Raw genomic sequence first — 15,307 nt, 5'->3', positions numbered from 1 at the left:
TAACTTATGTTGTATTTATAAAAAAAGGGTTAGATTTGTAAACTTTAGGAATATTTAATTATCTAATAGACATAATAATTACAATAAAATTGTCTAGCTTAAATTATTAAGTAAGGAATAATATAAACTACTATATCATTCATTTTGATTTATTATTTTTTAGGCTAAACTTCGATTTTTTTTCCAATTTATTTAGCCATCTTTAAATTTTTAGGTGTATATGTCCTTACTTTAAGATAATTTTTTCTATTTTCAACTTCAATAAATAAAATGGTTTTAGATATTCTTGTAGGATTATTCAATCATTTCAAGCGACAGTGAAAAGTAGTATTAATTAAAGGTCATAATATAAATTATAATTACTCTTAGTAATATAATAAAAGGATAATTAAAAGTATAATCTACAATTTGACATGCACAGTTATGAGTTGAGCACCTTCAATTAAGTTAGTGTTACGTTACATGAAATCATCTACTCATTAAAGGATTATTTAATTCAAACATTGAGATCACAAGTAAATACCTTTAATATGCTGTTCATGCCCAATAAAGTGCAGACATCTAATAATGGTATCAAGATAATAATACTTTTATTTATTATTGTTGATGATTCGAACTCCAATAATTTATTCAGATTTTTCAAATAAAATAAATAATAATTTCCCATTTATAATCATGGTTATGATAATTCAAAACTCCCGACTTATTTCTTATAAGAAAATTATTTTACCAATTAATACAAGCCTTGGAATATTTATTTAGTAAGAGAAAAAGTTATTGGTCATTTTATTTGTTGATGAATCTTTACCACAAACCTTGGAAAATTTATTTATTAAGAGCAAAAATTATGAATCTTTTTATTTATTTGAAAGTGGATGAATCATGAATCTTTGAAGATTCCAAATTCTAGTCCTTTTTTACTTTTACCTTTGATTGGCTTACCACATCAACTTGAGCTCATAATTTACCTTTCATAATTGACATATAATATTGTTTATTGTGTAGTTAAATGTACAAGTGTATGCCACAAACTATGTGGTCCAACCAAATTAGGATTAATCACACAAATCTCGTGCCCAATTAGTAGATGCTACAAAAGCAAAATCTTTGATGTCATCCATTAAAAATAAATAAATTGATGGTAATTATCGTCTCAAGGTCTATATAGTCTTTATACATTGCAAGAAAAAACAGCAAATAGCATCATCAACTAACCTATTGTATGAGTATTTTTTTTAAGGCAACATTATCTTAAGTTTAGGTAGATGTTGATATCATCAACTCCCTCCATTTGTCTCTTATATAAAATACAAAAATAGTTTTTTAAGTGTTATAAAATACTCAACTATGACTAATAGAACAATGACATAATAAAAATACTTATAAAAATAATGAAAGCAATATATTCAATCCAAATCTACTGTAAAAAATTAACATATGAACACAAGAAACAAAAGCAAATAGACCACACATCCTTGCATTTTTCACTGATCTCATCGATAAAGTAAAAATCTATTCCACTCCTTTATTTTTTCATTTGAAATTCAAAGAATCTAACCTGAGAATCGAAAGATTTAATGTTTAAATTTGATGAGCTAAATCTTTCTTTACTTCATTAATCACATGTCCACATCAATCGTTTAAATCTGAAAAGTGGATCTCAAATACTCTTGTGACATCTTTAATGTTCTAGGACAACCTTGACATCACTTTCTAGCATTATCCAAACGCTTCTTGATTAATTTCAATTCGATTTTCTTTTTCTAATATAGTTTTGACTTATACTTATCTTTGAACCATAATGATACCACAACATAATTTGGTTTACCAACCAATGTCACTATGACTCAGTTCCTTTTGTTCCACACTAGTAATATAAATTTTGAATATAATTCGTCCCAAAATTTTAGCCTTTTTTTTAAGGTCGAAAAACGTCTGTCATCGAAAATGACCTAAAAAGTTTATGTAAGCAGTAAGCCCACGGATGGCCTGAAAACTATTGACGTTTTCGGACGGGCAAATAACCCCCAAAGATGGGCCTGATCCTACCCAACTTCCCTTGTTGGCTTGGTGGTCTTGAGCCAGGCTAATCCTTGCCTGGCTCAACGGTTTTGCCTTCTTAGCATTCTTACACATCCTCCGTCCAATAAAAATATGAGCATTTTTCATTTTCATCCGTCCCACAAAAGTATGAGCATTTATATTCATGGAATGTTATCCTCAACTCATTATATATATACATCAATTTATTTACAACTTATACTACGATCCACTATTACAAAATTAAACACATACTTTAACTACCCTTCACATCCTCTCTCTTACTTTACCAATTATGCATTAATTCTCGTGTCATTTTAATTGTTCATATTTTTATAGGACGGAAGAAGTATAAAGAATCACATCAGAGCTGTAAACTCATTGATGGTGTCCAACTTGATGGATTGGACAAAATTAAGTCTTATGAATATTTATTAGTTGGATAGATACATCACTGTACTTAACCTTAAAATAATGCGACATAGGATTAGCTCTGGCTGATGAGTGTTATCATCCCCCTTAACAAAATTAATACTCACGTGACAATTTAATCTTGAAAGACCAGTTCAATCAAGAAAATGTATGTCAATCTATCATGAAGTAGACATCACAATCCACAATGTGGATAAGTTCTCCACATGTAGGGTTAGGAGACGTAAAAGACAGCACTTTGAAACCAAATTTGGGAGTTCTTCAATTAGACAACATAAGGTTAGTTTCACTTTCAATCTTGCCAAATGCCTTTGTCTGAATATCAAATGCCCCTCTCATCATCCATTAGATTTTCAATCATCTCACAGATTTTTTTGCATTCAACTAAACATGAAACAATATGTAGATTTTAGACCCTAATTCATTCCCTAATCTCAGCTGAATCAGGATAGTCCGATCAGCTCGACTGACAGACCGATGTATATATTCATGTATATTATGTGTCAGATCACATGCGACACAAATCCTACATGTTATGATGCACAAGTATCGGTTGGATCATCTAAACTCGAGCAGCGACTACATGCCAGGCATTGGTAATGAGAGACAGTAAAAAGGGCTTTGTTGCCAACAAAGTTGATTAATTGAGGACAAATACTATACAATCTGTACAGAAGGAATTTGTATATACTCCAGCAATGTTTTGAATGAAGTTTAAGCGGAGATTGTTAGGATCTGCGAGAGCACAGTCTATGGTTTTCAAAATAATAGTACTTACCAGTTTCGAGCATATATGATATCAAGCATTTAGAGAGGTCTGAATGCATTTTCCCAGTCAGCATAAACATGGTATTTTACCCAGAGGAGATGCAGATGCCACTGTGATCCAACACATACTGCAGATAACCGAGTCGAGGGAAATTGGCTGTTTTCAGGAGATGTTACAAGATCAATGCGGGTTACGAGCTTTCACGTGTGGTAGGGAAGCTAAGTCCATCTTTGATATGACTGGTTGCCGTTGGCCAAAGCCATTTTAGCATATTAGAACCCAAAACCTGATCAAGAAAGATATTCCAACTTCAGCTGATATTCGTAGGTAATATTTCGGATATGAAACAAAACCTTTCTATGGACAATCAGATGTAGGCACTGAGAAGAAGGTAAGGTGAGACCAGGGTTGTGTTTTTGTAAAAGCCAACATCGTAAGGATGGTGGTAGCTCAGTCCAGATTTCCTCGCCAACCAAGCAGCTCGTTTTCCCTCATGGTACTGAGAAGTAAATCATTGACAGACCATTCATTAGAATTCATTACCACAGTTGGATATGAGTGAAGTAGTGATAAATGGTCAAGACACGATCCTTACCTCTATAGTTGTCATGTTATGAGAAGCAAGATATATATTCCAGATTAAGAGACTTCCAAGTGTCAAACTTAAAGCAGTAATCCACGATCCAATACCAATCTGAAAGTTACAAACAACTCAATGAGACATTCTTAAAAACCAATAGATGATTTAAGGTTACAAAACACTGTGGCTTAGTTCGGAGCTGAAAATGAGCCATCCTAGATTTTAAATAGACAGAAAGGGACTAAAAAGGAGAACTATCAACCAAGTATCTTGTTCTGGATTATAGTATGCAACAGACATGGACTTGGTGGCAGAATAAAGATCTAAGAGAAACTTACTCGAAAGGTCTTTGAAGTGGAACTGGCACCAGTATCCCAGTCCTTGATTATGCAGCTAATTATGATAGCCTGTGAATGGAGAAAAATAAATCATAATACGAAAAAACATCAACTAATGTACATAGAAATACATGTTTATGCATACCGCAGAGTATGTGGTTGCAGCAGTTGCGTAGAAGACTAAAAGAAGAAACGGCTTATAATTTCTCTGTCCCACACAGTTATTAATCCAGGTACAGTGGTGATCCTGAAAGGAAGATCGATTACAAGATAATAATGGGACTTTGATGCTACATGAGAAATCGATACGTCTAAAAGGCACCCACCATCCTCAGAACACACCTTCTGCAGACACGGCAATGATGAGCTCTAGGAGGCTTGTATGCCGAACACTTATCACATTTCTTCGGAACCACACCCTGAAAGGTATTAATCCTAAATTAGAATGATACAAGATTCTTTTGTATTTTAGAAAAATAATACTGTACTACATAAGTTTGACCAGTGAAGTATTCTCACTTATGGTAGGAAATCAGAAATCACGTCTAATAAAATAAAAAAAGGTGGAAAACTCGGATTCTCACTGGACATGGTTTCACAGAATCATCAGATTTTAGCAGTGTAACATTTCCTTTCTACATAATATTTGTTAGCTTGTTATCTATGATTAACATGTGGCAAGAAGACTAAGTTATCCTGATAATTCACATAAGTTAATTGATTAGTGGAGGTATAAAAACATTTGATCTTTCTGTCAGCAGATGTACTTTTGTTATTGAGAAGAATGAAATACCGAAAAATTCATTTACTCACTACTCACAAACTACGTGGGAGACATTCAATGACTACCACTGAAAATTGTCACCGGTTGATGCCTAATACGATCCTAGAGATTATTATTTATTCACTGAATTATAATATAACTACTCATCCTAAAAGGCTGCAGAAGTTGGCCCTCACATTGACATAGAAAAGAAGTGTGAAAAGTAATAACAGTAGAAACACTCAATCTCATCCGAAGGTAGGGATTAGCAATCTTCGGATAACTAAAAATGATACAGCAGTGTTTATCAATTCCACCAAAACAGAACATCATCTCTGAAACCAAATGCACAAACCTAATAGTTCCATGAATTGCTCCGGAACCCCTAAGAATGCTACTAATCTCGAATTTTTCGAGTTGCTAATGCTCCATACACCTAAATTAAAATTGCAGGTGTTAAAATCCCCAAAATTCACAAAATGTATGCTTTCTTCTTATTTCAAGAGAAAATTGCAATGAACTTTCACAGAATTCATCCAGAAACAGAAAAGCTAAAACCGACACAAACAAACACAGATCATAAATTGGCATAATCAATAATTCAATCTTCACATAAGCCTAATTTGCCCCAATTTCATTCGAAATTGCTAAAACGAGTGTAGAAACAGCTCACATTTCTCTTGATTTCCTGATCTGAGGCGTAGCTCTCTTCAACATCAGGGAGAAATCCAGATGGAACGCCGCCGGGATCCGCTAGAACACACACTAGAAACGAAAATACACACAGAGAAGCCAAAGCAGTGAAGATCAAAGAGTTGAGAAATCCAGCTGAGCTCTCCAATCCAATCCAATCTTCAATGAACACAAACACGGTCATGTAGTAAACGAATCCAACTAGAGTAATTACTGATAAAACTGGGATTGAAACAAATCTTTTCAGCTTCATTTTGGGGAAACTTTTTCAGTAATCATCACAACTTCGTATCTTCAAATTTGGGGCAAACAGTAGATTCAGGAAATATTTGGTCGATTTAGAAAATTCATCCACTTTTAGCCCCTTTTTAATAAAATAGCCCATTTAATTTAGAAGATATCAATGAGCCCAATTTTAATAGATCTACTACAGGTCCAAAAATTTAAAATCAACATTAATTCAAGGCGAGTCGACTCGAATCAAATCGAGTCGAACTAAAATAATGGTAATTTTAATTGTAGACTAGTCTAGTTGATCCGAATACAAACATGCTTGAGCTAGGCTCGTCAAAGTATTCTTAGGCTTGAACTAAACTCGAGTATCATTTTTCAGGCTAGAGTTTGCTTGGACATCCGACTGACTTCCGACCTTCCATTTAGTTTGCACTTGACTTGTCAGTATTGGATACATTTTTTTCCTTTTTGATGGAATCATTTATATAAATTTGAATCGATAATTATTTAAAGTGTATATAAGAGTAATAATATTTCAAAATTCGAAACTCATAAAAATAAATTTTATTACAAAATTAAAAATCCATTGCAATTCTATTATAAAACATCACTTGTCACTTGACATAAACTTTGACAAACACACTATTGTGCCATGTGCAATGGAAAACTTTGAGTTGGTTTATTTTATTCACATGTCTATATTTTTGTCTCCAATTCAATAGTTTCAATAATGCTCTAAATCACTTTTTCATTTATTTACTAATAAAATGCTAAGTTCCAATTCATTTTTCGAGTGCTATATATCGTCAATCAAATTCCTTTAAGTGAAGTGCATGGTGTGATTGTGTCCCACCATATATTCTTTTAAAATAAAATCAACCAAAACAATCCATTCACTAGATAATGAAATTCAACAATACATTCATAAATTACAACAACACTCAAACTTAACCTAAAATGAAGCTCTCTCAGCCACGCACATACACACAAACACCCAAAAGAGCACACACATTCTGATCTGATAACATATAAGAGCATGCACTAGATAATTGTTCTCTCTCTTTCTCTTGCACACACATTAAAAGCATGATGATTGTATAGCACTCTATATATCTCCTTCATCTCTTTCTCCTACTACAGAATACCAGGTTATTTGGCAAGGTAGATAACTCATCTATTTTAAAGTTCTACGATAAAAAAAATAATCAAGAAAGTACTCTCCCCTTTCTATAGTAGTGGAGTCATTTACCTTTTTAGTAAAAGTCAACATATTTCTTCTCAGTTACTTTACTCTCTCTTACTTTATTATCTCTTCATCTCTCTACCTTTTCATTTCCTACTTTATTCATCTTTTACTTAACTCACTTAACACAAATTTTTTTAAATTGTCCGCCGGTTAGAAACACCTCCACTACCGCAGAATGGAGGGAGTAATATTTTTATTATATTTTATTTAATTATTTTATATAAGAGCATCAAGATAGTTTAGTATGTCTCCCTCATGTCTCTCTCTCTCTCCCTTTATATGTATGAATCAAGATAGTAATTTAGCACTCTATCCTTCAACTCTCTCCATCTCCCTCTCATAACCATAAGAGCATCAAGATAGTTTACCAAATCTCTCATATATCGAACACACTAGCGTCCAACTACAGCGGCGAACGAAGAGAAAGAATGAGCTTCTGCGAGAGACACGGAAGAGGGCCGCTGAGATCATTCCGGCGGAGCTCCGGCCGCGTGGTGAAGGAGCAAAGAGCCAGATTTTACATCCTCCGCCGCTGCATCGTCTTGCTCATCTGCTGGCAAGATTGCACTGATTCTTGATAATATAATTATATTATAAATCAATCTAGATTAGTTTTGTATCATATGATAAAATAAAAAGGTTTCGAGTTTTGATATAAACTATAAAGTACTTGTGTGATTCAAATTCATGATCTTTAAATCATATGATCACTTATTCAGACATTCAGTCAGTTGCAATGAAAAGATCGATATTGGCACGCGTTATTAATTTTGTGTTTTCGGAATTCGTGATCTTTAAATTCTGTGATCATTTATTCAAACATTCGGTTAGTTACAATGAAAAAATGATCTTGATAACGTATTTTGTGTTGTCTGAATTCGTGATCTATAAATTTTATGATGATTTTATTCGGACATTCGGTTGGTTGCAATGAAAAAATTTATCTTCGTACGTTATTTTTGTAGTACGTATAATCGTATATATTACCAATATTACAATATATAGTTTGTAGCAAGTGAATTAAACAACATATGGTATTATCGGAGCTATTTCGATGTTAATATACAGTGATCATAATTTTGTTTTGCCTTTTCAAATCTAATAGGGATGATGATAGGGATGCGATTAAATGGAAACTCTAAATATTGTACAAACTCAAAACTATGCTCTGGACCATTGAAAAATGTCAACAGATCACAAAAAAACATCAACATAAAAATGTCAACAGAATTTCAACGGTAGTCAATGATTGATATTGTGTTGACATTAAAATCTTGAAATTTTACATTGTGTTGATATTGTATTGAAACTGTGTTGAAGCTGTGTTGGGAAGTTTTGAGTTTGTATAATATATAAGTTTGCATTTTATCATTACCCGATCATGATATATACAAGTATTTCCATGAATAGCTATAATTAAACAAAAAAAAATGTCAATCTTATATTATATGTTGTGACTAGTTATTAATATCGTGCACATGGTAATATTATCCTTATATTCTTTAAAAATACTACTCCCTCTCCGTTACATAATAATAGAGTCATTTTGCTATTTTGGTGCGTTCCATAGCAATAGAGTCATTTTCCTTTTTAGTAAAAATCAACACATTTTTCCACACATACTTCACACTCTCTCTTATTTTTTTCTCTCTCCATCTCTCTACCTTTTTTATTTTCCATTTTATTCTCTCTTTACTTAACTCATCTAACACAATTTTTCTTAATCTCCGCGCCGAACAGAAACGCTTCCATTGTTATGGAACGGAGGGAGTATAAATTAAAGGCGACGCAAATGGACGATATATGTACATATGAGAGAGTGATGGATATATCATATATTGAAATCATTTAGAATTGTTTTCATCATGTACCGAATTGATAATCGACCCGAGACTTTTTAAGGTTTTCGTTAGTAATAATCGACCGAGACATTTTACTATAATTAAAATGATTAATTTTCATTGACTCGTATACAATCTCAAATTCTCAATAAAATAAACCTATTGTACTCACAATCAACAATATGATCTAATGAATATTTTTTCTCCTAATTGTCATAATCAAGCCTCGTGTATAGTTGCGTAATACTTTTAATAATGTGTCGACGATATACATACATGATGTCATGTCACCCAATAATAGTACTATAAATTATACACAACTTAAATATATGTATGAAAATTATTGATATTTTTGAATTTATGTATTTCAAGATAGTTTTAATATGTTGATCCATCTCGTATTCAATTTTGCTAAGAGTTGGATTCCCGTTTAATTTAATTCTTACAAGATACTACTATTAAGATTCGAGATCACAAAATTAGCCAAAATACTACTTATTAAAGTATAATCGTTTTTCGATTGATATTATTATATGATAAACTTGATTAAGCGATTCGAACACGAAGGTCTTGTTAACTGAAAATCTATTCTCGTTAGTAATTAAATTAAAAATTGGCGTGTAACACTAAAAATTGGCTAATCAATAATAATTTGCATCCATTGTCGAGTGAACTACAAAAATAGTCCATGGACTATGATTTATCTCGCCAATGAACCCTGGATTTTAAAAATATTCGCAGACAAGCCTGGACTAAGCGTTTATCTCTAAAATTGTCCATTTTCACTGTTTCGTGACGAAAATACCCTTTTAGGGGGTTTTGGAGGGTTTGGACAATTTGGTCTTTCATTTTAAATATGATATTATTTCAGTTATGTACTAAATCTGATATTATTTCAAAATTATCATTCTTCTTTCCTTTTGTCATCCTTCACTTTATTTTTTTATTTCAATATTAGATTTAATTTTATAAAATTAAATTTTAAATTTTTGATTTTTAAATATCAATAATTTTTTAAATTATTAAAATTACTATTAAATAACAAATTAATAGTTTTAATCAATATTTGATAGTGTCTAATATTTAGTCAATAAGGTACGACAACACCTTAGATTTAATCAATATTTAATAGTTTTAATCATAAATAGTATATAACATGATTTAGTCAACTTCATAATATTTTTAGTCAAATTCTCCTATACATTAGATGCATATTTATTTTGGAATAAATCGTGTTATATGATCTATTTATGATTAAAACTATTAAATAGTCATTAAAACTAAGGCGTCGTCGTACCTTATTGATTAAATATTAGACACTATCAAATATTGATTAAAACTATTAATTTGTTATTTAATAGTAATTTTAATAATTAAAAAAATTATTGATATTTAAAAATAAAAAAATTAAAATTTTATTTTATAAAATTAAATCTAATATTTGAAATAAAAGCAAAGTGAAGGATGACAAAAGGAAAGAAGAATGATAATTTTGAAATAATATCAGAGTTAGTACATATATGAAATAATATCATATTTAAAATGTAAAAAGACCAAATTGCCCAAACTCCCCAAAACCCCCTAAAAGGGTATTTTCGTCACGAAACAGTGAAAAGGGACCATTTTCGAGATAAATGCTTAGTCCAGGATTGTCTGGGATTGTAAAGTTCAGGATTCATTGGCTAGATAAACGCATAATCCAGGGATTATTTTGATAGTTTACTCTTAATATAAAATAGAAATAATTAAATGACTGGAAAATAAAACACACTTTCTCAATTATTACACGTCAGGTGGGATTGTCCCCCTTAAAAGGAAGTTGGCAAGTCTACTCAAATAAACATCAAATAGAAATTCAAACCCCATCAATATTTGTATGAAAATGGACAAAAAAATTCGCATGAACAAATATCAATTATAGCACAAAAAGTTTTATTGTTGTACCAACCATTTGAAAATTCTTTGAATTTGATTGCCAATTTGAGCTTGACCAATAATTATGTGTTTTTGTGAATGTCCTAAGTGAAGTAGGGTGCATGAATGAATGTTCTGATTTAATTTGTCCCAATTACTGGTTAAGTTTAATGGTGGATTTATGTGGTGGCTCTAGGTAGCAATTGTCTCATTGTCTGCCATTTATTAAATTGAAGAAATATTCAATTATGTCGGTTTTCTAATTTTTTTATTCTATGTGGATCTTATCTACTGTGTTTTGCTTGATATAATATCATACTGCTATTATAGTAGCAGTAGTAGTTATTGTAAGTTAGGAGCATAGCAAGAGGGCATGGTTCATGCACTATATAAAAAAAAAGTGTATACCAAACACCGAACTAGTTTATATAAGGAAATAGTGCTCGGTGAACAAGGAGATACTAAGCAAATTTCCGAGCACTAAGAGTGCACTATATTAGCCATGTCGGAATTTCGACTTACTCAAAAAACTACTCGCTAGTGACACTATTTTTTCAATGTTTCATGCTACTCTTGTGTTGGAAAATTGTGAACAAAGGAAAATTTTCAAGCACTATGAGTGCATTGTATTAGCCATGTCAGAATTTTTGACCTACTTGAAAACTGCTCGCTAGTTACACTATTTTTTCGACTGGTTATAAAATTTTAACTTGACTCAAAGTTTTTCCGCAATTTCCCTTTGATTATGGGTAAATTGTCATATAAAAAAGAAGGTAGTATATCACACATTTTTTAAAAAATCTAGAAAACATCATGAAGATTGAGATTTTTACAATTATTTATTTTTTTATTTTTTCAGCGAATTATGCACTGATATGGTAGTTGATTTAAAATACGTGGATAAAACGACTAACGCTCATTAATTTCGAAATAACGTTTTATTCACATGTATTAAACTGACTACTTACATCAGCGCATAACTTGTCTAAAAAGAGAATAACTAGATAATTGCTTTATTTTCAAATTTTAAAAATGTGCGATATACCAAAATTTAATAATCTTTCATAATTTTTGATAATATATTCTAATTTTATTCAAAATTTGATATATTATGAATAATTTGACAAACTAATGTCATTAGGAAATTGTAATACTCCTATTTCATTTTTCTAACTGAAAGAGTGAACTATAAAATTAGCTCCTACGTATGACAAGTCGAACGCCAGAGGAACCTATGTTTTAAAAAATGCGTTGTTAGCCTCTACGTATGGGTATAATATCATTTCAGACCCCTTTTCACTATTTTGAGTCTTTTATACTCTTTTCCCTCACTTTTAACCTAAATGTAATTCCAAGGGTGTTTTAGTCTTTCTCATTTTTGTTACTATGTACCATGTTTATTTTATATTAAAATATTATTTTCATTTAATCCATAAATATTTAAATATAATTAAATTAATAAATTAAAATACTTATCAATAGTTATCACAAAGATAATTTATGTTTTATTTTAGTTAGATATGTTTTTATAAATAGTAATTTTTTAAAAATAAAACTGTAAATTATTTGATAATATATTCTAATTTTATTTTCAAATTTTAAAAATGTGCGATATACCAAAATTTAATAATCTTTCATAATTTATTTGATAATATATTCTTATTTTATTCAAAATTTGATATATTATGAATAATTTGACAAATTAATGTCATTAGGAAATTGTAATACTCCTATTTCGTTTTTCTAAGAGAAAAAACCTAATTTATTAATTTTCTCTCTCACATACACACACGCACATTCCAATCATAGATTCTATCGCATTACGAAAATCATCAGCTCTCAGCCTTTGCTGTGATTTGCAATTGAGATCGACGCCGATACATACGTGTAGCTATAATCTCAACACCCGGCGATCCGCTCCTCCATGGGTTGCGCTTCGTCAGCTCCAGGTGAATTTCAAAATTTTAGGTTTCCAATCGATATTTCTTAATGAATCTACCTATTTCCCCTAATTCAATGTTCGAATAATTATTTTCACGGAATAAGGGCCGTTTTATTCGCGAATTATTGATTGATTGTGTTAAGACTAGATTGAAATCGATGTTTGATAACGGTTCATGGAGTAATTCAGCTGATTTGGTAGCTATAAACTTGGGATTTTAGGAGATTTTCGGATGTTTGATAGCTTAATCGGTGTGTTTTAGAGTTTTATGTTGAATCGTGTTTTGCAGCTAGAAGTGCTGGGCAGATCGGGGGTGTTAACATCGATAATGGTGGGGCGAATGACCCGAAGAACCTGAAAGTTAAGGTGAATATTGTTTTGCTTGATTTTGGATGGTTGATCATGCTTTGTAGTAAGTGTTTTTTGCTAATTCATTAGGAAGCATGTAAGGATCTGGTGGAATAAATTTGAAGCTGTTAAGACTTTTCAATTTTGTGGTAAATTCGAAGTATTTGGCGAAGGATGGATGCCGTAGGTTACAAAGGAATAATTTTGATGGGTGAGATGTGGATTAGAATAGTGTGGCTGGAGATGTAGGTTTAGGTATTAATCCGTGTATTATGTGACTTTGAGCTCAATTTGTTTAGTCTATGAGGTGTTGGGTGTGTCTGAATGATTTTTTTGGCTCATTGAGAAGTCAATGTTATGGGCAATATGTGTGGTTTCATATGGATAGTTGGATACTAAGGGTCTTTACATACTTTCTTCTTGATTTGGTACCATTATTGAATGGGAGATAAGAATCTGTAGCTTGAGTAAATAATTTGCCTCTTTGGTCAACCCATGTTCAATTTAATGAGTTGGGTCCGGTCGGTTGAACTTTGCAATTTAATCGGTATGGGCACAGACAATATTTTCCTCTTTGTTTAGTATCACATTAGTATGTTTTAATAATGTGGAGCAAAAGAACAAAAAGATCTGATCTTTGGCACTCATTTTATTCTTGATGTCTGCAGTTGGTGCTGTTAGGTGATTCCGGTGTTGGGAAAAGTTGCATTGTTCTTCGATTTGTTCGTGGCCAGTTCGATCCAACGTCCAAGGTAATAGAAACATAATTGATTTTTGGATCGTATATGTTTCTGAGTAACTAATTTGAACTTTTAATGCTTTCACGATTCAGGTCACCATCGGAGCATCCTTTTTGTCTCAGACTATAGCCTTACAGGATTCTACTACTGTGAAATTTGAAATTTGGGACACTGCAGGGCAAGAAAGGTATCTTTAAGTTGATATTACTTGGTATACCATATTGTTTATTCGTTCGTGTCATTATGGGAAGAATGTCCTACCTTTATCGACCTATGCTCTTGTTTCCACTCAGGTATGCAGCTCTGGCACCGCTGTATTACAGAGGAGCTGCGGTTTCCATCATTGTTTACGATATAACTAGTCCAGAATCATTTCACAAGGCCCAGTATTGGGTCAAGGTATGTTTTATTAACTTAATATGTTCTGTGCAATGATTAGCGCAGTTGGCGTTCGTGATGAGATGTAACACAAGGAAATAGCTAGTATAAAGTTTCCAATTTTTATTTCTAATACCCGAGTTTCAGAATTCTTATCATTTACAATAGTTGCCATGGTTCTGGAAAACCATCACCTTATCATATTGTCTATTTTGATTTAAGTAGGAATTACAAAAACACGGTAGTCCGGATATAGTCATGGCTTTAGTTGGCAACAAAGCAGATCTAAATGAAAAACGAGAAGTACCAACTCAGGTAAAGCAGCATATATACATTGGATTCAATTCTGTTGCTTTAACGTATGTCATTTCTGAATATGCATGATGTTTTCTTGCATTCGCGAAGGATGGAATTGATTATGCGGAGAAGAATGGAATGTATTTTATTGAGACATCTGCAAAGACGGCAGACAACATAAACCAGCTCTTTGAGGTGCATTCACATATTTCCACACTTCCTTTGAATTTCCTTTCCCTTGCAGCTTGCTGACATTCTTCGATTTCATGATGTTTCGGTTTTCCAGGAAATCGCCAAGAGGCTACCGCGTCCAGCTCCTCCCTCGTGACTCTTTAGATCACAGAATCCAATTATATGCAACGCGGGTGGGGTACCTCCATTCGCCTTGCATTTAAATGTATATTCTAACTGTTGTTTTTGTTGTACACGCATTCTTGTTGACTAGCAAAACCGCGACTCCTTATATTTATGACTGTTACGATGGATGTATAATATAACGACCTTTTACACGTTTGTTGTATCGGGCTCACCAGCTGACTCTTGTTCTTGCTTCTTATTCTTCTGGCATAAAATATGTGTATACATATGCCTTTTTACCTGCATAATTTGTGTCTTATCACGTTGGATGTATGAAGAAAGTATTTAGCAATGTATGTTGATTGTATGAGGTGTGTTTATTCATTGTTGATCTACAAACAAGTACATTTTTGCCCACAACTTGTAAATATCATCACCTACAACACACTTTTGCA

The 15,307-nt window shown here is 32.1% G+C and overlaps 2 protein-coding genes across 2 annotated transcripts; one reads left to right on the top strand and one right to left on the bottom strand.

Moving 5' to 3' along the window:
* Positions 1 to 3,082: 3,082 nt before the first annotated feature.
* On the bottom strand, positions 3,083 to 5,973 carry LOC125201131 (DHHC-type zinc finger family protein). Its single transcript, XM_048099078.2, has 7 exons — positions 5,596 to 5,973; positions 4,486 to 4,578; positions 4,305 to 4,406; positions 4,160 to 4,228; positions 3,837 to 3,935; positions 3,645 to 3,740; positions 3,083 to 3,527 (listed from the first exon to the last, which is right to left on the bottom strand). Exons 1-7 carry the CDS (start codon positions 5,866 to 5,868, stop codon positions 3,432 to 3,434), a joined length of 828 nt encoding a protein of 275 aa, XP_047955035.1. The 5' UTR covers positions 5,869 to 5,973; the 3' UTR covers positions 3,083 to 3,431.
* A 6,645-nt stretch (positions 5,974 to 12,618) lies between these two features.
* On the top strand, positions 12,619 to 15,064 carry ARA6 (Ras-related small GTP-binding family protein). Its single transcript, XM_048099079.2, has 8 exons — positions 12,619 to 12,799; positions 13,082 to 13,158; positions 13,809 to 13,892; positions 13,973 to 14,067; positions 14,174 to 14,279; positions 14,484 to 14,573; positions 14,664 to 14,750; positions 14,842 to 15,064. The coding sequence occupies exons 1-8, from the start codon at positions 12,775 to 12,777 to the stop codon at positions 14,881 to 14,883; spliced, it is 606 nt and encodes a 201-aa protein (XP_047955036.1). The 5' UTR covers positions 12,619 to 12,774; the 3' UTR covers positions 14,884 to 15,064.
* The last annotated feature ends 243 nt before the right edge of the window (positions 15,065 to 15,307 follow it).

The sequence above is a fragment of the Salvia hispanica genome, chromosome 2 (assembly GCF_029641045.1).
Source record: "Salvia hispanica isolate PSC_SH4W2 chromosome 2, Shi_PSC_v1, whole genome shotgun sequence".
Taxonomy (NCBI): Eukaryota; Viridiplantae; Streptophyta; class Magnoliopsida; order Lamiales; family Lamiaceae; genus Salvia; species Salvia hispanica.
This window is presented reverse-complemented; position numbering and strand designations above follow the sequence as displayed.